The sequence below is a fragment of the Sceloporus occidentalis genome, unplaced genomic scaffold (assembly GCF_023333645.1).
Source record: "Sceloporus occidentalis isolate IW3139 unplaced genomic scaffold, rSceOcc1.0.p SCAF_104, whole genome shotgun sequence".
Taxonomy (NCBI): domain Eukaryota; kingdom Metazoa; phylum Chordata; class Lepidosauria; order Squamata; family Phrynosomatidae; genus Sceloporus; species Sceloporus occidentalis.
Genome location: NW_028317084.1, coordinates 3,299,182 through 3,322,672, shown reverse-complemented (window position 1 = coordinate 3,322,672; position 23,491 = coordinate 3,299,182). Strand labels below are relative to the sequence as shown.

At 40.8% G+C, this 23,491-nt stretch overlaps 1 protein-coding gene across 1 annotated transcript in view; it reads right to left on the bottom strand.

Annotated features, from left to right (window-relative positions):
* Nucleotides 1-23,122, bottom strand: part of MCOLN3 (mucolipin TRP cation channel 3) — a 28,485-nt gene extending 5,363 nt beyond the window's left edge. Inside the window, exons 1-12 of the mRNA XM_089497547.1 lie at nucleotides 22,956-23,122; nucleotides 15,431-15,660; nucleotides 13,632-13,799; nucleotides 11,910-12,063; nucleotides 10,244-10,328; nucleotides 9,552-9,648; nucleotides 7,514-7,613; nucleotides 4,574-4,686; nucleotides 4,335-4,484; nucleotides 3,329-3,430; nucleotides 2,937-3,059; nucleotides 2,325-2,531 (exon numbers count right to left, since the gene is read on the bottom strand). Coding sequence (XP_089353673.1) covers nucleotides 2,325-2,531; nucleotides 2,937-3,059; nucleotides 3,329-3,430; nucleotides 4,335-4,484; nucleotides 4,574-4,686; nucleotides 7,514-7,613; nucleotides 9,552-9,648; nucleotides 10,244-10,328; nucleotides 11,910-12,063; nucleotides 13,632-13,799; nucleotides 15,431-15,658 — 1,527 coding nt within the window. The 5' untranslated portion in view covers nucleotides 15,659-15,660; nucleotides 22,956-23,122. The remainder of the gene's footprint in view (nucleotides 1-2,324; nucleotides 2,532-2,936; nucleotides 3,060-3,328; nucleotides 3,431-4,334; nucleotides 4,485-4,573; nucleotides 4,687-7,513; nucleotides 7,614-9,551; nucleotides 9,649-10,243; nucleotides 10,329-11,909; nucleotides 12,064-13,631; nucleotides 13,800-15,430; nucleotides 15,661-22,955) is intronic.
* Nucleotides 23,123-23,491: the final 369 nt, after the last annotated feature.

Below are 23,491 nucleotides of genomic sequence, written 5' to 3'. Positions count from 1 at the left end.
GGACACAGTAGGTCTGTGGTCAAAAGTGATTCAACACCACATTCTTCCCAAAACTCCTCCAAACACAGACTCAGGACTTTTTCACGTGGGGAAAATTGGAAGGTTATACTCGTGCCAATGCAGGATCATCCAGGGCATTAGGGACCAGTTCGCAGTTGCTTTTCACATGACGCTGCATGCAATTAGAACGGATTCCAGACAGAAAATGAAGTGAATCAGGAAATAAGCAATTTTGCAAAACTACTGTATCTGCATTTCCATTTTACTTGTAAATTCAATCTCCACATAATGGCAGCCGTCTGAAAACCAAGCCTCAGATGCCTCCTGTTCCCAGATTTCCCAGGGTCTCTTGCAGTGCCAGGGAGAGGGAGAAAGCCTTGACCTTAAATGTATACACACACACTTTCCTCATCCGGCTGCTTCCTCCTTCCTCCTGCAGCCTCTAATTAAGGGAACAGCTGCTGGGAGAAGGCAGAGGGAGAGGACGTTATGGCATTCCTCCTGGACAGGAGGGAGAAATGGAGGACATGTCCTGGAAAAGGAGGCCATCTGGGAGTATCAGCCCTTGCTGGAATCAGGCAGGTTTATAGAGCAGCCCCCTCCTCGTTCTTTCTCATGTGTGTGCGTGTGTGTGTTTGTAGTTTTACAGGAGTTTACAAAGAGAAGCATCAGCCTGCCTTCCTCTTCTGGGGCAAAGAGGATTTTCCTCTCTGTTTCCCCTCCCTCTCCCTCTCTGGAGCATGTGGGTGTATGCACTTGTGGAGATGACAGTTTGGAGCATGCGCATAAAAGGCATTTCCCAAGCTAGCAGGGGTTTGTCCTCCTTTAATGTGCTTTTAACCCCTTGTTGTACTCTGTGTGTGATAACCATTAGCAAATTGGCTTGCTTTTCCGGGATGACAGCACTTTAAACATTTTTGGGATGACAGCACATAGGTCCCTGTGTGAAAAAGCCCTCAGAAGATTTGCCTATGGAAGCCAACTGTTTAGTTATACTGGAGCAAGAAGTGATGGAGTTGGGAATTGCCTCAAACACCAGTAAAAGAATAGTGGGTGCAAATTTAGCCACTGAAGGGAGGCAAGTGGCCTTCCTGGGGGCCTAAGTTCTAAATCTCATCTGAAATTGAAAGAAAGAAAGAAAGAAAGAAAGAAAGAAAGAAGGAGTAAAGGAATTAATTCATTCTCTTTGAGCTGTTTTTCTCATCCTTCACTATACAATACTCCCAGTATCCCAACCAACATAACTGGTGGTCATACTGACTGGAGGACATGGGGAGCTGGAGTTAAAAAATATGCTTTCTGAGCTCTGCTGTACATATAACGTGTAATTCTCACTGTGGTGATGTGTGTCTTCAAATCATTTTCAATTTACAGTGAGCCTAAGAAGATCATATCACAGGGTTTTCTTGGCAAGATTTGTTCAGAGGAAGTATGCCATTGCCTTCCTCTGAGGCTGAGACTTGCTAAAGGTATATAATAGGTTTCCATGGCACAGCACGGATTCAAACCCTGGTCTCCCAGAGTCCAAGTCTAACACATGGCAAGAACAAAATACAGAAAGTGGTAGACAGTTGTATGGACACATTATATTAATCAGGTTACATCCTGCAGAAATCCCATGATATTTTACCTCCCAGACTCTCTTTCCCCTGGGGATTGTAGCAGATTTCTCACGCTAAGCAGGGTTTTGATTCTATGGAAGAGACTTTCAAATTTGACTGTGCCCCCATAGATGGATCAATGAGGTATTGGTTTATGGGTAAGCAGCTCTGATGGCAGCTATGAAAACATTTAAAGACCACTCGTCTTAATCTTGGTGCTATGGCAAGAATGGGCATTGGTAGCCCAGTATATGTTGTTCAACAGTGACTCTCATGAAAACTAACAAGAACTGAAGAGATCTGCAGTACAGCAACACCTGGAGGACCATCTAGCTGTTGTTGGGTTACAGATCATTCAAGCACTAGACATCATAGCCAGTGTTGGAAAATCATGGAAGTTTCTGTCTATCAACAACTGCAGAGCTGCACCCCTAATTTATCGCTTTCCTCTGATCTAACAATAAATCTAATAAATCTAGATCTAATAAATCATAATATGTTTAGTGTCTAGAAGTCTTAAATATTATATGGCAAGATAGATTGTAAACTCAATAGCTTAAAAATTGATAAAATTTTGAGACTCCCTTTATATGCACAATCATTATTTTAAATAAATAAAATAATGTAATGACCATCAAGTTTCTGATTTCAAAGTTCTTGAAAGTCAAAATGGATTATAAAGACAATTTCAAACATTTAATTCTCTGCATTTGCTACACATACCTTAACTGTTTCGTATGTGTCTGTAATAAGGGCAATGAAGAGACTCAGAACCATGTAGATAAACAGGCTAATGAAAGAGTAGAGGTAGATCCGACTGAATAACCAAACCAAATAGCTTTTCTGCTGCATTTTTGCAAAAGTGGCAAACATGTCGTCTCCATTTATCAGAGAGAAGAGACACTCAGAAACCATGTTCAAAGAGCGGAACTTGAAGAGAAGGAGCCAAAAACAAGGGAAGAGAAGGGAAGTGTGTTAGTTATAACACTTTCTAATTATTTACAAAAGGCTTACAATGGGAACATTATAACATTTTTTACACATTTTATCTGGTCTGTTGTTATACATATCACTGGATTTGGGAACAAGAAGACAGTACTTTTGGACTATTTGCATGCATAAATACTCATGGAATCCAAAGCCAAGATAACATGGATATGGAAACTGAATTTTTCAAACTCCCCTAAACAAAAATCCTTTCTTTCTCCATTATGACTAAGGAAATAGACCAGTTCTTGTACATCTGTTAACAGCGTACTTGCTTTCATTTGCAGAAAGGAATTCAGATAATTTATCCATAAGATGCTTTTAAAGAAACCACTTAAATTACAGTACCTTAACGTGATACGGGCCCAGCACAATCCAGCCACAGAAACAATAACCCAGATAAATCATAGCAGCACAGCAGCAAAACCGAATGACATTGGGCAAGGCTGCACGTAGTGTCAAAATAAGCAACTGCAGAGAAAACACAAAACACACAAACAAGTTCAGACTACCCATTAGATTTCAGCTATGCATTTAGTATAACTATTTAGTGACAGAAAATTAGGGGTCCGAAAAGACAGGCCAAAATAAAGCTGCTTCAGGTCACTTTGGAGGTATGTTGTTTAAATGATGCATGTGTCCTAAGAGGCCAGAAGCCAAAGTGATCCAAGGCAGCTTTATTTTGGCCTATCTGGGCCCAAAATTAGTAATAATAGCACAGAAGTCCCAAATATTCTTACATTGTATTTCTGAAAGAAGCCAAGGTAGCGGATCACTCCTAGCCACACAAGCATGGTGGAGGTTCCTAAGAGGATACTACAGACATCGTAGCTTGTTAGACTCTGTATGAAACATAGAAGCAAATAAAAACAGGGTTTGGGTAGTTATTAGCCACTTTTCCAAATGGAATGTGCCCCAGCAACTCCTCTGTGGTATATATAACTAAGGATAACTATACAGACACTAGCCCAAAATGAAGCCACGTGGTGGTAGGGAGGAAAGAATGCAAAAGTTTAAAACAACTTTAAAACTTTTAAACAAATGTTTCCATGCTCTCTATGGGAGAGAAGTCAAGCTAAATGATAGTAACTGTCCCCAGTCACCCAGTGAGCTTCAAGTTCAAGTGGAGATTTGACCCCATGTCTCATCAGTTCTACTGTAGCACAATAAACACTATGCCATGTTACCTGAAGAATGGGGAAACACACAAGTCAATTACTATCTATAGTAGCATCATTTTTTCCATATTAGCCCATGGATCCTGAACTTTTATATTGTAGCTCTTGGAATCCACCAACCAGCTTAACCAATGGGCATGTTTGCTGGAGGATTTTGTGAGTTTAGTTCAAAAAGGTAACATTTCCAAGTTGTGAGTAGGATAACCTTGTGGAATTGATATGTACCATGTATTCAAGTGCACATTTCCATTTATAGCTGAAGAGGTCCCAGCACACAAACACACAATGCCCTTCATTCCCGTTTCCAACAGAAACAGGAGGAAAGGAAGACAGTACATATCCTCTCTTAGCAATGGCAGTCTACCTGATCAAATTTTTCTCAAATGCTTCCTCAAGATTGAATAGCTTTAATGAAAAGATGTTAAAACAGTAGAATCCAGAGTTTTGTGAGGAGTGCAGTTGTAGTACAGTTTTTTAAAATAAAGAATGACAAAATACTAATGGTCAGTTCAACTAGAAGGCATATCTGGGCATGCATTTTTGTTTTCTAGGTAGTAGGCTTTCTTACCTTAGCTTGGATTTCCATCTTCAGTGTAGAACCAATTATGGTTAGAACATCACTAACTATGATCATGATGTACCATCCATTGACAAACTCCATCAAATCAGTGAAAGATATTTCTTTCTTATAATGATGTTGGAAAAAGGTCACAAATTCCTGAGGGGATTAGTTGAGAAAGAAGAGGGGGAAATGCCATCAAGAAATTACTTTGACATGTATTAAGAAACACCAACAAACCTACTTACCCTCTGTAGACGAATTCCTCTAATCACAGAGCGTGTGCACAGAATCAGTGATGTAAGGCATGTCAATATGACAAAGGCATCAAATATCATCATGTAGTGGGTATTCTTCTGTACTGGAAGAGAAAAGTATCCAAGTTAGGTTTATTTTAATATGCACAATACTCATTTCCTCCTACATCCCACTCATTAATGCCCATTCATCTGTGTGGACTAGGGATGGGAATAATGCAGGCTTTCTGATGATGCTGGACTGCCACACTTAGCATTCCTCATCATTAGCTAAGCAGGCTAGGGCTGCTGGGAGTTATAGGGGTTCAACAGACCGCCCCGAAAGGGTGGCCTGTGGCCGCCCGTTTTTATGCTGCAACTAAATGGCATGGCCTCCGCCAGGACTAAAACCACTGAAAGGGTGATCTTTTTAGTCTGTGAGACGGGTGCCACTGGCGCACTCGCGTACACCAATGACCACGCACAGCGCAGCAATGTTTGGACGCTGTGCCACGCGTGTATCATCATGGCGGCCTTCATGTGGATTGGGCCAAGCTATGATGGCACCAGCAGTGCATGGTAGAGCTTGGGAGCATGCGGACACTCCGCACTCCCGAGCCCTAAAATTGGCCCCAGACCACCGCTTTCCTACAGTCTGTACCAAGCCATAGTCTACATCTGGAAGACTGTATAATTCACATCTCTAGTGCAGGCTCATTTTTGTTTGGGGGAAAAAACCTTCTACCTGGGAAAAAGACATTCTCCCTCCTTTTTGAAAGGCAGGCTATAATAGAAATGAGATTGAAATCGTTCATGGTCAAACAAATTGTATTGAAGAAATCAGCGAAAGAAATCCAGAAGACTTAAGTGTGCCTTCTTCATGAATCCTAAGGTTACAGTAAAATATCTCTACACTATCTGTGATAATACATTCCATAGATCTGGCATAAACGGCTATCACAGAAACAACCTAGCATCCTCCTCCTTTGTCTCACTTAATGTTTCTCTCACATACTGGCAAATTTGCTACCATCAACTGTAGGGGCTACTTTATATTCCTCTGTGGTACAGGAAGGTGCTAGAATGTAGAGTATCTGTTTCTCTTTCAGATGGTACATGAATTGAAAGGAGGAAGCCACCATAATTTTAAGGATTTGGGGATGGTGGTTGTGTCTGATGATGATGCTGTGGTAGTGAGGGTATAATGGAGCTGGAAAACAGAAAGAAGAACCATATGCCATCTACAAGTCTTGAGTTTCCCTTCTCAGCCTATAATATAAAACATGTAACAGGAAAGCAAAGAAAATGTATTTACTACACTTTACTGATTGCCTCAATCAGGATTCTAGAATGTGGAGAAAGACTTAGAGGACTATATACATAGGCGTTTCCTTACAATTATCAATATTAATGCATGGGTATTGGGAGTAGGACTAGAGGCATGGCAGGGAATGGGATTCAATTTCTGTATGCTGTTTGAGACTGGGATTGTTTGTGGACCAAGTTGTTGTGGGAAGGGCGTTATCACAATGAAATGGTTGGGAAAGCTCCCTCTTCCCCCATTTGAATCACCCATGGTTCAGATAAGTGTTCATATATTTCCCAGTCAGAATTTTAATAAGTGTAAAAATACAAGCTGTAATAATGCACACAGAGTAAACAGCAGAGTATGCTATCTAGTGTAAAAACACAGCATATCCGTATTAGACTATATTAGACAACATTATATCAGTCTTATAAAATTCAACGCTTGATCTATTCAGTGCCAAAATTCTCCCACATTCTCATTGCCACAATCTCCTCTTGAGAGTAAGGCACACTATCCAATATCTTTTATTTAGCTAGCTTTCATTTGCTTTACAAATGGCATATAAATTAAGCAACTCATCCACTTTCAAGTGTTTGACTGTGATGATTTCTTTCTAGAGTCTTTTCCATGTTATCAGGCAATAAATCTGTGCTTGCTAAGTAGGGATCAGCATCCAATCTCAGTCTTTTCTTTTATGCCCATGAGCACACTGTTGTCAGAGTTGTGTATTTACAAAGTCCAATACTGCCATCTAGGATTCAAGCCCAGCCTCCAAAGCTGCCTGCATATCAGCATTTCAAAAAGATGGGCCCTATGATTCCACTTGAACTGCCATGGCTGCATCCTATGGCATCCTGGGATTTCTAGTTTGGTGAGTCACTGGAGTGCTCTGGCTAAGAATTCTATGTACTCTTCTCTAAAATGCAAAGGTTTCCACAGGATGTTTCCATGGCAGTTCATGCGGAATCACAGTGCTGAAATTGTATACTATGAAAAGCCCTAGAACTTAAGCCCAGGTGCCAAGAACCATCTCTGGCTGCTGCCACACTACAGAATTAATGCAGTTTAACATCACTTTAACTGACATGGCTCCATCCTATAGAATCCTGGAATTTGTAGTTTGTTGTGGCACCAGAGCTTTCTGACAGAGAAGAATAAATATCCTACAAAACTGCAAGCCCCAGAATTCTATAGCATTAAGTCATTACATTTGATGTGTATTCAAAGAAGAAGAGGAAGCTAATTGTATCAACTGGTGAGGTAAAGACAATAAATGGTTCAGAACATATATGCAAAATTAATGCAATTCTTTCCCTCCTTACTATCATTCTGAGAATCCTCACACTTCTTAAGCTAGTATATGCTTGGTAGAGGAGGTGGCATTCTTCACAGGGAGATAATGGAGAATTTCCTTCTAGTCCAAATATTCATCTCAGAGGAAGGATTGTTCCACTTCAGCATCATGAAAAGGAAGGCAGTCATATATACCCTCTCTCCTCCTCATCTCATTAATCATCAAATGAATTAATTTGTATTTTAAAAGTTTTCATTAGACAGAAATATGCATTTAGCCTCATAGCCCCTTTGTAAAATACTAGATCTGTGTCCATACAAACATGTTAAAAAGGGATATGATTACTTACTTGACCCAGAAACATGCCAGTCTTTACATTCATTGATAGCAATATCATTGTCAAGGCTTATTTTAATTCTTCCACTATGCGCTTTATTATCAAAAACAATCTGTGGCAGATTGGGGGCGGGGGATGAAGAGAAAGACATTGTTTTAATATTTAATATTGGTCTTGCACAATAATGACACATCATAAAGACAAAAAATATTTTTTTAAAAAAAAAAGAGAAATGTACTTCTAGCAAGGAAAATAAGATTGAGAAGTCTCATTTTTTCAAAATAGTTAAAGTGAAGATAATTGGCTGGCTTCAGTTGTAGCCGTAATGCATGTAACATGCATGTTTCATATCATTTTCTACATGAACAGTGTATTTTATAAATAACATATCATGTAGAATAGTTTGAAGTTGAACAGACTGAAGATGAAATTTCATCTGAAGTTGACATGTCAGTTTTCATTTTCACAGGCAAGCACCTCATCTAATGGTGGGAATCGTGTGCCCCTCTAGATGTTGTTGGAGTGCAATTGCCAGCATTTCTCACAACTGATTATGTTAATTGGGGCTTCTGGTACATGCAGTCCAGAAACATCTGGAAGGCCACAAGATTCCTATCTTTGGCCTAACTATAAAGCAGGGGTGGGCAACACCTGGCCTGCAAGCTGATTGCACTCCATTCAGTACTGGTATCACTGATTTTGACAGCACTTCTCTGATTTTCAGTAGTGTAGCAAGAACTCACCTAGAGACTCCATTTCTCTAATTGAGAACTTGGTAGTCAAATGAAATTTTGTTTGTTTCTTCCAACAATCTCAGTCTCTCTTTTATCCTACTTTGCAACAGTCCTGTGAGGTATGTCAGACTGAGAATGAGTGACTGCCCCAAGAACATCCTGTGAACTTCATGGTTGAGTGGGGACTTGAACTGGATGTCCCAGGTCCCAGCCAACACTCTAGCTTAAGGGTGGGAATCATGTGGCCCTCCCTATCTTGTTGGGACTACACATTTCAACAGTCCAGACTCCAAACTAACAGTCAATGGTAAGGAATACTGGAAATTGCAGTCCAACAACACCTGGATGCCTGATTGATTCCCACCCCTGCTCTAGCCACTGAACAACTGTTGGTGTAAATCTGCAGTACTCTATGGAATTTCTTGGTTCTCACTTTGCCCATGCCTCTGCTGCCAAAACCATCACACCAAAAATCCAAGTTGTCTGAAAAATAGGAAGTTGGGAGAAGAAAAAATGGATTGAGACTACTGAAATTGAATAGCCTTGAAAGACATCTTAGAGGGATGAGGTGACACAGCCGCTATCCACCTTTACCTTATGTGGTTGCATCTACATTGTATAAATAATGCAGTTTGACACCACATTAAGTGCTGAAGCTCCATCCTATGGAATCCTGGGATTTGTAGTTTTAGAAGGTCTTTACCCTTCTCTGCCAAAGAGTGCTGCTGCCTCACCAAACTACAGTGGGACCTTGGTATCTGCGGGAAGATCCGTTCTGCACCTGCTCCCCACACAGATACCAAAAACCTTAGGATCTCAAGTCCCATTTTCCCCAATGGAGGTATGTGCACACGGCCGTGCTGCCATTAAGAACAATGGGATAAAAGGGGCTTGCTGTCTATGGATGCTTAAATCCGTGAATGGCAAGCCCACAGATAACAAGGCCCCACTGTACAAATCCCGAGTTTCTATAGGATCGAGGCATGGTATTAAACGGCATTATTTCTACGTGTAGATCCACCTTAAGTTTTATCAACCTTACTACTATTTATGGAATATTTTCAAATGGTGGGTGGCCTATACTGAAAGACAGACCTTATACCTACAACAGAAATCAATAACTAGCACCTCTTCAGTCAGATTAAACCCTCAGTTGCCTAGTCCCATCTGCCACCTTCCCCAAGTTGCCAAAATAGTAATAGCCCAATTAGAGAATATTAAGATGGGACTCTGGGTCCACTTAAAGCCCTTTGAGGGAGAAGTACTGACTGGGTCCTTCAGTAAGTGGAAAAGTTATCACTGAAGTTTCTACTCACTGTCAGAGTGAAATCATAGCAATCTGGGAGTTCATGATGCCGAACTGTCTGAAGATTGATGGCCTTTAGTTTGAATGTGAGCTCCAGAGTCACAAGTCTAGAAGACAGTTTTGAAAGTTATTATTCTGTCAATAACAGGAACAGATAAGTACCCAAGCATTTAGGCTTCCCAAATTTCAGAGCATGGGTTTTCTTCTCTGATCTTCAGTTCAAGGAGGAGGAAAGTCAGGGCAGTCACCCAGCTTTGAAAAGTGTGTATATATCATTTTTTCCTCCTTCTATCATTCAAGAGATTAAGAGCCTGAACAGACAGGGCAAAATAAAGCTGCTTCGGGTCACTTTGGAGGTATGCTGTTTAAATGATGCATGTGTCCTAAGAGGCCAGGAGCCATGCCAGTCCTAAGGACTGGAGCACAGCTTTGGTGCAGCTTCTGGCCTCTTAAGATGTGTGTGTCATTTAAACAGCATACCTCCAAAATGACCTGAAGCAGCTTTATTTTGGCCTGTCTGTTCAGGCCCTTACTCTCTTCAATGATAGACATCTGGGGACTGAGCAAAAAAAAATCATTTGGGTGGGGCAGAGGGCAGAATTCTTATTTAAGGATAGTAATGCCCTCTTTCCCTCCCACCATAGCCACAGCCCTGGTCTTCCTGATCTGGCAAACCTACAAGCCACAGTTATTTCACCTCACCTATGGAAGTCCAGAGTGAAGTTGAGAATATTCTTCTGCAGTGTTCTGTTTCTCAAGGGCAGCAGTGGCTCCACATAAACACATTCTGTGAGGGGAAGAACACAGATTGTACAGGAAGCATTCCACATTTTATACACACTACGAAGGAGCCTAGAACAGGACTGGAGAAATTGTGGCCCTCCAAATATTTTTTTTTTACTGTAACCTTCATAATCCTTGAAAACTATGCTGACATAGTATAATAGATATCAGAGTCCAGTAACATCTGCAACAATAGGTTCTCCCATCACTGGCCAAGCAGATTAACAATGGGCAGTTTTTGCACATTTTAGTCAAGAGGTGCTGTAAATACTTTATTATTTCATTTTCAAGGATCAGCAATTATATTTGTTTTTGTTTCATATATATTTGCATTGCGCTGCTATCTTGGGTGCTTTCTAGACAGCTAAAGGACTTGTTTTATCCTCTTAATCCCCTTTTTGTCAGAGTTGAGACCACTGCCAACCAACTGTTTCAAAAAACAAATCTGTTTGTCACTTTTTAAATAATGACTTAATACTGAGCAAGCACATATTTACTATACCAGCCAAACCTTTAATGCAAGCTGTGAGGATCTTGGATAACTCTAGGCATCCCTCCCTATTTCAAAATATTTTGGAAAAGTTATTTTGAGGGACCCAGTGGCCATATTGGCTGGAAGATTGTGGGAGCTGTAGTTTAAAAAGTTGACTTTTCCAAGCTCTGCCTTTCAAAATAGTGAGTCATACTGGCTGGGGGATTTTGGAAGCTGTAGTCTAAAAAGGTAAGTTTTCTAAGCTTCAAATTATTCTTGACTATTTCTTGTCTAGAAGAAACATAGAAGCATTATGGTCTGAGGGGGGAAAAACAAGACTGTTCTATATTCTATATATTCTCTGTATACACACACTCTCAGCTATTTTATATATAAAAAGAAAATATATTTTTGAGTTAATGCTCACTTACACAATTCAGCATCTTCCTTTAATCAGAGATATTGCATTGGTATGCCCATTGATTCATAAGCAATAGATGCCACCACAGTAAGCACATCTAAATTTCAAAACCTAGTAAAATGCCACAGATACTTGCCTCCCTCCTGGACTTTACAGTTACCACAATGAAGTCCCTTCCTTGTAAAGCGTTTATGGTCACAATATCTGTACTACTTTATGGAAATTAAGATCATACTTTGTTCACTTAATCTGATTTGAAAACAGCTAGAAAAGAACAAGGACCAAAGCCATTTTGCAATGTGGATGAGATGATTCATAACTGCACTGTGGGTTTAGTGGTATATTCCCACACCCAATGCCTTCAGTCTTGCAAAAAGCTACATCTCAGGTCATGTTGGGATAAAACTGTGGATACTGCCTCTTGTGGTACATAGCCACATCCCAAAAGACTACAAACAACTAAATCTTTATCTCAAAAAGAGAACGTCCCAGTGCACATGGAGCTGAATGGTGTCTTATAGGGATTACTTTTCTGCTCTGATGTTACTGATAAAGGAGAAGAGTTGACACTCAATAACGACAAAATGCATTTTCCAAACATGTAAGAGTGTTATGAAACCTCTCTCTTTTGCCTGCACACTCACACACATAGATACAGAGAGAGAGAGATTTGAGTAGTTAAAAAGGATTACCAGTTTCAATTTCTGGGTCGATATCAAAGGTGTCATTTCCAGGGCAGATGGTCCCTTGCTTGTAGAAGTACTGGCATATTGCCATAGGGGTCTCTTCAGCTCCTTTCTTTTCATAGGCGTGATTTCCAACAGAGATGTTGCGTAGCTGTAAATACTAAGCCAAAAGTGATAGCTGGTTAGTGTCTGCAATTATGAGATCTTCAGCTGGCAGCCCAACGCATGGTCTACCACACTCTGAGGCTAGGCTGGTAGCTGTGCTTTTTCTGTACTATCAAGGTTACACAACCTTAATTGTTTAAAACCTTCCCAGGGAAAGTCTTTTCTTAGATATCTTTGTAAAAAACTTGTTGTTTCATGTGCAGGTTTAGATATGCTCTAACTTCTGAACCTGGTTTGACTCTATTCTATGGCATTATCTGTGTGTGACTTTTATTATCACAATTTATCATTGTCATTTTATTATTTTTAATTACTTTTTATAAATTTTGTAAACTGCTTTGAATAATTCTCAGAAAAGCAATAGTGATGAAGAAGATGAAGAAGAAAGTGATTATGATCTGCCACAGGGGCACCTGATAACGTTAATAGTTAGATCAATGTGTAAATGTTACAGAAATAGATCTAGTGTTGCTCTACACTTGGAATCATGGTACAATTAGTTTTATAGGGACAAAGTCTCTGAGATCAGAAACTTTACTTTTGGATGATTAAATCTGTCCATTCTTCATAATTGTTTAGGACAACAATGGGGAACTCTTTTAAATCATTAAGCAGTTTTGCACAACAAGCTCTACAACAAATAGTTGAATTTGTCTCATGAATACTAAGCCAGGAACCAGTTCAGGCCATATTAATGAGGTTGCATTTACCATATCTTGATTTGGATTTAAGACTTAATAGGGAAGCCTGTTTTGGGAATTATCCAACTTGTGCAGAAGATGTTTTCTAGTTGCCTTAATATACACAGATGCTGAGGAACTATAACAAAGAATTACACACCTCTAAACCTCCCAGCCATGTGGAAACAAAAATGTGATACTAAATAGAGATTGCTCCAGTCAATCAAGACAATTCTTACATTCTCACTATTAGATTTACCAGGTAAATGGATAGCCAGTCAACTAAACCAATTCAGAAAGACAGGTTACACATGGAATCCTGCCATATCACCATGCTGTGATGAAAATATGGTTGGCGAGGCAATATATAGCATTATATCAAAGATATACTTATCACAGAGCTCTTCACAACAGATTTCTCAACAGAAGACTTATGTTGACCCTGAATGAAGCATAGGCTTCTATAGACTTTGGCTTAAATACACTTCATTTCATGTTCATAGCTTTTGTTGCACAATTATAAACTAGGATTGTTGTAGAGTAGTGTTTAAAATGTTTGACTAGGACTGATGGGACCAAGGTTCAGATCTGCACTCTCAATGGCAGGCCTTGAGTCAGTTACTCTCAGCCTAACCTAACTCACAGTGTTGTTATGTGGTGAAAATGGAAAGAAAGAAACATGCATGTTGGCATGAGATCCTTGGAGGTCAAGGAAGATAGAATCAAAATTATAACATGTAAAATAGGTTGTTGGTTCTGCTACTCTTTTGTATTCATTTAATGCTCACAGTAGAATTTCTGGAGGAACAGATTACTTTTTAAAATTTGTCTTATGGAGGATGAATGGGGTTGCTATGTACATATACGAATAAAAACAGTTTACCTGGTTTACTGCAAAGGAGATTTGGTCATAGACATCAGTTTGTGTATACACTGCATAGGTGTCATCCAATTTGTCTGTATAGCCTTTCAGGAAGAGATGTTTAAAAGCCACGGTGTTTTCTTCTTTAAATGCAACCACCATCTGGTTACTTAATCCAAAAACTACTAGCTGAACAGCACCAGAAAAGTAAGAAAAGATGGAACAAAGATACTTATATTACAGTAATTTAAAAGTTGGAGAGCCAGTAGTTTGAATGTTGGACTGTGAGTCAGGAGACCAGAGTTCAAATCTCCACTCAGCCATGGAAATCAACTGGGTGACTTTGGGCTAGTCACACTCTCTCAGCCCAATGACTATTTTTCCAGCCCTTATCCTCTCAACCCCTCCAAACACCTGTCCCTTTTCTGGTCACAACAAATCATAAATGGCCTTTCCTGGAAGCCTGTAAGCTGCAGCTCACCTTTTGAAAAGGTAACAGGCTACTTATGCACCACTTTAACATTAAGTAATAATAACAACAACATTAATAATAACCTGCCTTGGTCCAGGCCTCAGAGGGAGAGAAGAATGCTGGACCTGTTTCCCTTCCCCCCTCACCATTCCCTTCTCCTTTTGTGCCGTGTCTTTTAGATTGTAAGCCTGAGGGCAGGAAACTGTCTGATTAAAAATAATAATTGTAAGCCGCCCTGAGAGCCATTAGGGCTGAAGGGTGGGATATAAATACCTAAATAAATAAATAAAAATAAACAACAATTTTTCACAACCAGAAATGGATTTCTGACCACTTCCAGATTTTTATTTTTATTTTTAGCAGTGTATGCTGCTCTCAGAGAGTCCCAAGAACAGAAAATAGGCCCCTGCCAGTTGCCCGCCTCTGGAGGGTGTCAGAATGGAGGAGCATGAATTGCTTTATCTGGAATTCTAAGAGGTCCAAAAGACAGCACATTGGGTATAAAACTAATCCCAAAATTATTTCTTTATTTATAAGTACATACACACATTCACAAACACATTTATATTCCACTTTTCAAGTATTTATACCCTACATCACTCCCTCAGATCTAAGAAATTTATTTTCTTTCCCAACTTTGATGATATGAAAATATGGAGTCCATTTTCCCTTTAGCTCTCAGATTTTAAGATTTGAAACTTCTAAGTAGCATTTACAGTAATGCTCTCAAAGAAATATCAATAACAATAATAGCACATGTTTATTTATTCCTCATACCCTGCAACTTTTTACAGATGAAAACAGGGGCACGTATGGCCAAAGAAATCAGAGTATGGTCAAGATGGAAAAAGTTATTAAGGTTTTATTAAGAATGGGGCAACTAGGAGATGCTGCAGTAGTTTGCTTTTGCCTGAACTTTCTGGGAATGTAAGATCCCACCCCTCCTTTCCTCTCCTTTCCCTCTAGCTGAGCTAAGTAAAATAGTTACTTTTGCACTTTGAATTCAATTACCAGCAAAGAGGAAAAATGGGAGGAGGAGACAGAAACTGAAACACCTTAATAACAGCTGAAAAAGTGGGGTGACAGAAGATTAACCAGGACAAATAAGAACGGTTAGATGGTACAATATCCTGCCTCCCCCCACGCCTCCAAAAAACAGACCCAAGGTAACTTACAAATTAAAACAAATAAAATATAGTCATAGCATACACAATATATTTAAAATATACCATGGTCATGCTGGGTGAGATGATGGAAACCTTAGTGACTAGCAATAACATTTTTGAGTTAGTTTCTAATAAGATGTATGTGTTTAAAGCAATTGTATTGTTTCTTTGCCCATACTCACCTGGATAGTAACCATTGCGATTTTCAGAAGTTGAATGCCAAGCTTCCAAGGCTTCCTCCCTCGAGCCCAGAATTTTTCACAGGGGTTCATGAAGAAAAATTTCAGTTTCCTTCTCAGCTGATCTTCTAGGAGCAATCCCTGACATATTGATGGACGCTGCTTATAACTGTAAAGGTTTTCATCATCATGAGAACTGCAGCTGCTTACAATTACTTCAGAAGTTTCCATTGCTGGAGTGTACAAAGCATGGATGAAATCAGAAAGATATTAGTCATTTTGGAAGAATTAACAAAACATGCTATATACTTGGGGTTATAAGCGGAGCTTGTAAAATGTTGTTGTTGTTGTTTTACAAATCCCAGAAGCCCATAGCCAGTGCTAGTTATGAGCATAATATAAAACATGAGATAGGTTAATCTCTTTGAAAGAGGAGCAGCAGATCACAGCCCAGAAATGACCAAAGAGAATTCATGTATAAATCCATCCCAAGGGATCATTCTATTAAGCAGCTAACCACAACAGAGACTGGCAAATTGGTTAAGAAGTGGGGGAAAAAATAATACACTCTGCTCAATTCCCATGCTTCACAGAAAGTGCTATTTTAGAACCAAAGGAAATATTTTCCATAAACACAGAATTTTGTATATCAATTTTAAATTTCCTGTTTTCTTGTCAGAGTCATAAAATCATAGAATCTTACAGCTGGAAGGGACCACAAGGGCTTTGTATTCCAAGCCACTGTCATGCACAAACATGCATGACTCCTGAAGGATGGGCATCCAACCTCTGTTCAAAGATTTCCAAAGATGGCAAATCCACCACCCTCTATCACAACCTGTTCCACTCTTGAACAAAAAAGTTCTTCCTAATGTTTAGATGGAAGCTTATTTCTTGTAATTTGAACTTGCTGGTTCATGTTCTAGTCTCTGGAACAGCAGAAAACAAGCTGGCTCCATCTCCTACGTGGCATCCCTTCAGATATTTAAAGACCACTATCATGTCACCTTATTAGAGTTAAATGTGTTTGAAAAGATCTTTCTGAAAGCAAAAGGTGTGAATTAAAACCCTAAAAATATCTCTTCTCCTGAACATTCTTACCTGCCGTTCTTGCAACATATGTGTGGTCAGATCAGAGTATGCTCTATCTTTTTAATCCATGTATAATGGAGACCAGGATTCAGCTCATCATGTAAGCCCTCTGGGTGACCTTGGACAAGTCACACTCCGTCAGCCTCAGAGAATAGCAATGGAAAACCTCCTCTGAAGAAATTTTCCAAGAAAACCCCGTGTCACCTTAGGGTTGCCACAAATCAGAAACGACATGAAAGAGCACAACAACAACAACAAATGATCTAGGCTGTAGATGAAGTCATCATATGACACTACATGCAACTTTAGATCAAGGTGAGCATCTGAGGAGCAATATTTTTCAAAGGCACATATATAAAAGGGGGGGAAACCTCCCTCTTTAGTTCACTATTCCATTAGCCCCATTTTGTGCATATTTGTTCCTTTAAAGGAATGGGGTTTTGAATATAACTGTCTTGTGGCCACCACTGTGAAGCCAACATTCCCTAAACTAGGAGACAAGATCTATGAAGCTCTTGCCTTCCTTTGAGGCTGAGAGAAACGCCTTGGGTTTTCATGGTAGAGCAGGGATTTGAACTCTGGTCCAACCCTCAATCCACTACATCACACTGGCTCGTATCTCCCTGTGTTTGGGGGGGGGGGGGGGGAGCAGGTGGGTTCCTATGACAGATGCATCTGAGAAACCCTGCCTTAATTCAGCATCCCATTTGCTCTGCTTGTAAAATGCACAATGATACTGAGAACATGGTCAGCTGTCCTTCTGGTTTTTTCATCCCTATCTCTTGGGCAGAAGATGTGAATTATTTAGTGTTTTACCTGTAACAGTGGCCAAAATAAGCCAAGTCTGTCAAGAGGACACAGCACATTAATTTAAAATCAGGTGCCACTTGATCTTAAACATGTTTGCTCAGAAACTTGTCCTGCTGAATTCAATGGCACTTTTGCTTCATAGGGTGGTAAACTCATTACACAATTCCCTTCCAGGTAACCGACATAGAATCAAGTTGCTATTTTGCTTACCTTCATATCTTTTGGATCACTAGGGCTGAAATTCTATTAACACGTAAGAGCCGATTCTATTAAAAACAATAGGATTTACAGGGTGCCCTTTCCTTATGCGGGGGATCCGTTCTGGACCCGCCTATGTAAGGGAAATTCCGTGGATGCTCAAGCCCCATTTAAACAATGGGGCTCGTGCACATGGCGCAGCATGGCACACATACCACAGGTGTGCACACGTTGCCTTTTATGACAAGCAGCTTTCAGCGTAAGCTAAAAGCCACATAAAGCGCACCCATGTATAACCCGGGCACACTGTACTTCTGAATAGATAGCATGGGACTACAATGTTACTGTCATTATGAAAAACAAGAAAAAGTCTGTTTCAAAACCAAGAAACCATTGGAGAAAACAGCAACTCGTTTTCAAAGGAATGAATTTCAACCCTTTTTCTCAGTCCAAAATCTGTAACTAGCGAGGCACATAGGGTATCTCTACAACAGTCAAAGGTCTTCAGTTCTTGTTGCCAAAAATATAAGTTGACAAAAGGTGAAAGAAAGTTGTTTCTTTTCATATAAAACTGGCAGTTATGGTAACTATCCTTTACCACACACACACCACAGCTGATCACAGCAAGAGCACAACAAAAGTACCACATGCTACTCTGGCCAGAAGAACTGGTTCTCACTTCTATGACTGATGATACGATAAGGCATACAACAAAGATGTGGATAGAGATAACAGGATGGCATATGTTGGTAATGTCTCACTGATGACTTTAATTAAAAATACTAATGATGTGTCTTTCTCAAGCCTTTTCTAGAATAGAGTTGGAATTGGGTGGCTCTCCTGACCTGCAACTCACAGCAATCCCAGGCAACACTGCCAAAATTGAGGAATGTTGGCAGTTTCAGTTCCAATGATATCTGAAGGTGCCTGCTCTAGGACATACAATAAAGAGCCCTGATGGCACAGTGGTTAAATGCCTATACTGCAGTCACACACTCACAAACCATAAGGTTGCAAGTTCAATACCAGTGAAAGGGCTCAAGCTCAACTCAGGCTTGCATCCTTCTGAAATCGCTAAAATGAATACCCAGATTGTTGGGGCAATTAGCTTACGCTTTGTAAACCACTTAGGGAGTGCTTATGTACACTGATAAGCAGTATAGAAATGTACTTGCTATTGCTATTGCAATAGTCAAGGGCATTTTTATTTCCTACCATATGGATTAGAAGATCTGTTTACTGTGAAGTACAATAAGGACTTTGATAGTTCTGCTGAAACTTAAAATCTCAGTCATACTGAATTAGCTGTCAGTCACATTGGTACAAGGTACCCATCCAGTGACAGATATTGTGGCATTGTTAACATACTAAGAATGTTTTTGTGGCTACTTATTTTCAATACAAATCTTTTTCATGCAAGATAAGCCAAATGAAGTCCACTGTAATTAATTGAACTCTTCCAATTAAGATAGAAGGGCCAGAGAAATAAATTACAAAAGGCTCGCTGAATCAGTTTTGCGTCTTTAATTTTGGTTAGTAGAAAGGCTCTGAGAAGCTGTTGCCCTTTGTCATTGTTGTGTGCCTTCAAGCCATTTCTGTCTAGGGCGAACTTATCACAGGGTTTCCTTGGTAAGATTTGTTCAGAAAAGATTTGCCTTTTGCCTTCCTCTGAAGCTAAGAGAGTGTGGCTTGCCCCAGATTACCCAGTGAGTTTCCATGGCATTTTCTCCAGAGTTGTAGTCCAATGCTCAACCCACTACATTACAGTGGCTGTTTGTTCTTTCGATAACTTAAGCACCCTATCCATTCACTTCATAACAGATGCATGTAGAACTACACTCTTCAGAGGGCTGCCTTCAAAAAGGTGCTGGTAATAATACAACATTTTCCATCTAAACAACTGATAACAATCAGGAGGCATCATCATTCCTTATAACCACTGGATGCAAATGACTTCAAGGAAAGGGCACCTATAATTAGCATTACCACCTCTCTGAAACTATGAATCCAAAGCCTGAAGATGTTACTTGTTTGGACTACAACTCCCTGAATCTCCCAGCAGCTGGGGGATTCTGGATGTTGTAGACCAAAGTATCTTTCCTAAACTTTTATCAGAATCAATGTAACCTGGGTGCAGGGGGAAAGATGAAGGTCTTAATTTGAGCCAGGTCTCTTGATGACCTAAATTCCAGAATTGTTATCTCTAGCCTCATCACTTGACTGAAGAAAATTCTAATTGCAGTCCTACCGGGGAGTAAGCACTATAGAACGCTCTTACAAGAAACAGGCATAAATTTACACTGATTCATTGAATTAACCAGTTAATTTTGCATGTAAATTAAATAATAATAATAATAATAATAAAGATAGAATTAAAAGAAAAAGCCATGTTAGTCTGTAAAATCTGTATGTAAAGGGATCTTGTAGCATCTCTGAGACCAACTGAAAGAAAAAAATTGGTAGTAGGAGCTTTTGTAGACTTAAGTCTACTTCCTCAGTGCATTTGGTAGAATGGCATTCTCACACACTAATGACATACAGTATATAGATATATCCCTGGCTTTCCACTCCACCCAAATGCATCTGAGAAAGTAAAGTCTACAAAAGTTCATGCTGGCAACTTCTGTCTTTCAGTTAGTCTCAAAGGTGCTATAAGATCTCGCTAAATGATAATGATGATTATGATGATATCCTGCTTTCGCCCCAAAATTGGGACTCAGGATGGTTTTGCAGTGAGGAGATAGGGTACATTTAGATGGTGGACATATGTATACTGTTTTGCTGGAAGAAGCAACCTGTCCTGTATGAGAATGAAAGCAGTGACAATGAAAGGACAGGTCCCTTTATCCTTTTACTCGCACCGTTTATAAGTACATGAATTCTGTGACAGAATTTGCTAGGTATGATTAAAATAAATAAACAAATGTTTAAAATGACTGTATCTGATTAACAGAGGTATCCTCCAGGAGATTTAAAGTTTTTTTAACTGACTCCACTACAATTAATCAAGTCTTATATATAATGGACATAAGCTTTGGTGGACTGCAGTCTGCTTCGTCAGTCATTCCAATCCACAAAGTGTTATGTCAAATAAAACATGCGTAGTCTCTTAAAGTTGCCATAAGTCAAAAATGACTTGGTTGCCATAAGTCAAAAATGACTTGGAGACATACAATAATAACAATATTCTTTAAGGTGACACTAGATTCATCATCATTTTTGCTGCCACAGAGTTTAGTCTCTTCACCTCCGATTTCCGATGAATCAAGATCATTTCAAGGCTGGGACTTGCTTATTTCCAGCACCAACCGAGAAACAAAGTTGGCAATGCCTCTGAGCATGCACTGAGTGCTTTTCCATTCCCACTACATCCCAGCACAGCCCACCAGAGAAAGAAGGATTACCTGCATCCCACCCAATCCCTTTAGAGGAAGACCCAAGTGAGCAAGAGCCCTTTAAAAGGGAAAAAGTGTCTTGTACCACCCAGCACGAAAGTTAGATGAGTACAAGCCATTATATTCCCTATACATCCTATGTATGGATGTGAGAGCTAGATAGTTAAGAAAGCAGACACGAAAATCAATTTATTTGAGATGCTGGAGAAGAGTGCTGAGGATCCCGTGGACAGACAAAAAGACAAACAAATGGGTCGCTTTATCACACAAGCAAAAAACACAGAACACGTCACAAAGGGATGTTCCCATCAACATCACGCAATAAAGTCAAGATTATCACACGGCGTTGTGTGATATTGCGATTATCCCATTATTATCACATGAATAAAAAAGAATTCTAGCATCGCTTTTTATTCATGGGATCAAACTGGAAATCTCCCTGAAAGCCAAGATGACAAAACTGAGCCTGTCGTAATCTGGCCACATCATGAGAAGGCATGAAACACTGGGGGGAAAAACACTCATGCTAGGAATGGTGGAAGGAAGTAGAAAGAGAGGGAGATGGCATGCAAGATGGATAGACTATTAGGGAGGCCACAGGTATGGATTTCCATGACCTCCTAAGGAGAGTGTGAGCCAGTGTGGCGAAGCGGTGCAAGTGCTGGACTAGAGACCAGAGGATTCCATTCCCTGCTCACCATGGAAACCCACCTTGGGCAAGACAGTCATAGAATTCTAGAGTTGGAAGAGACCACAAGGGCCATCCAGTCCAACCTCCAGCCATGCAGGAACTCCCAATCAAAGCATCCCCAACAGATGGCCATCCAGCCTCTGTTTAAAGACCTCCATAGAAGGAGACTCCACTACACTCCAAGGGAGTGTGTTCCACTATCGAACAGCCCTTACTGTCAGGAGGTTCCTCCTAATGTTGAGGTGGAATCTCTTTTCCTGTAGCTTGCATCAATTGTTCTTTCTAGTTGTTCTTTGGAGCAGCAGAAAACAAGTTTGCTCCATCCTCAAGACGACCCTACTTAAACAGGGCTATCATACCACCCCTTAACTGTCTCTTTTCCAGACTAAACATCCCCAGCTCCCTAAGTCGTTCCTCATAAGGCATTGTCTCCATTTTGGTCGCCCTCCTTTAGACATGTTCCAGCTTCTCAACATCGTTTTTGAACTGTGGTGCCAGAACCAGACACAATATTCCAAGTGAAGCCTGACCAAGGCAGAATAGAGTAGCACTATTACTTCCCTTGAATTAGACCAGCAGTTCTCAACCTGTGGGTTGTGGCCCTTTGGGGGGTCTAACACGACCCTTTCACAGAGGTTGCCTAAGACCTTTGGAAAACACATATCTCCAATGGTCTTAGGAACCTAGGCCATCAGCTGGGGTTCACCACAACATGAGGAACTGTATTAAAGGGTCACAGCATTAGGAAGGTTGAGAACCACTGATCTAGACACTATTCTTCTATTAATGCGCTCTCAGCCTCCTCAGGGGATGGCCACCATGGCAAAAAACCCTCCGTCGGTAAGGGCTTGAAGGCACACAACACCCACAAGGAGAGCAGTGGAGGGCAGGAGCTAATAATTATTATTATTGTTATTATTAGATTTATTAGATTTATTTATATCCTGCCCTTCTCCCAAGGTTGGGATTCAGGGTGGCTTAGAACATTAAAAAAAGCCCATACAGTGAAAAACATACAAAAATAGTATATTAAAATAGAATCACAACCTCCCTTCTCTCTCTCTCAGGTGTGGGCCTTGTCTGAAGGAAGAGTTCTTCTTCCTAAGTGGGCCAAGGAGGAGGGCCAGCTCTTCTCTCCCCACAGACCTTTGGCGAGGGGCAGTTCTTCCCCTTCTTCCATGGTTTTTCCTCTGGACCTGAGGAGCATTTCCTCCCCATTGAAGCCCCTGGACACCTCAGAGGAGACTGACTCACAGCCTGGCAAGGCTGGCTGGATGGCTGACATAAGGAGCTGCTTGGGAAGCCAGAGAGAGAGAGAGAGAGACACCTGACTCCAACTCACCTGCAGCATCACCTGGAAGGACAACAAGGCACGCCTTGAACAGCAGCAGCAGGAGGAGGAGGAGGAGGAGGAGGGAAAGGTGGCCCTGGCACCAGCAGCTTCAGGTGGAGCCTGGCTTCATGGCCTTGGCAGGCAGAGAGGGATCTCTGGATCACCCCAAGTTGGGACTGTCCGCGCAGCCTTGTGGCGCGTCGATCCCGCTCCCAGCAAAGCCCCTGCCTGCAGCAGTGACGCCAGGCTGCTGCTGCGGCTTCTGCTGCACCGGCAGCTGCTCAGCTTCCACCTCCTCCTCCTCCTTCTCTTTCTCCTCCTCCTCCTCCCATCTCCAAGGAGCTCAGGAGCTCAGCCAAGCAGCCTCCCCAATGCAGAGGCTGGGCATTAAGCTCCACTGCTTGGAGGGGAGGATGGGCTTTGTGGTGGTGGTGGTGGTGGTGGAATGGTCCTGGACATCTCCAGCTCTGGCCACGCCCCAAGGGCCAGTTGTCACTCAGGGTGTGACCTCCTCCCAAACCACACCAGACAGAAAAGCCTTACTC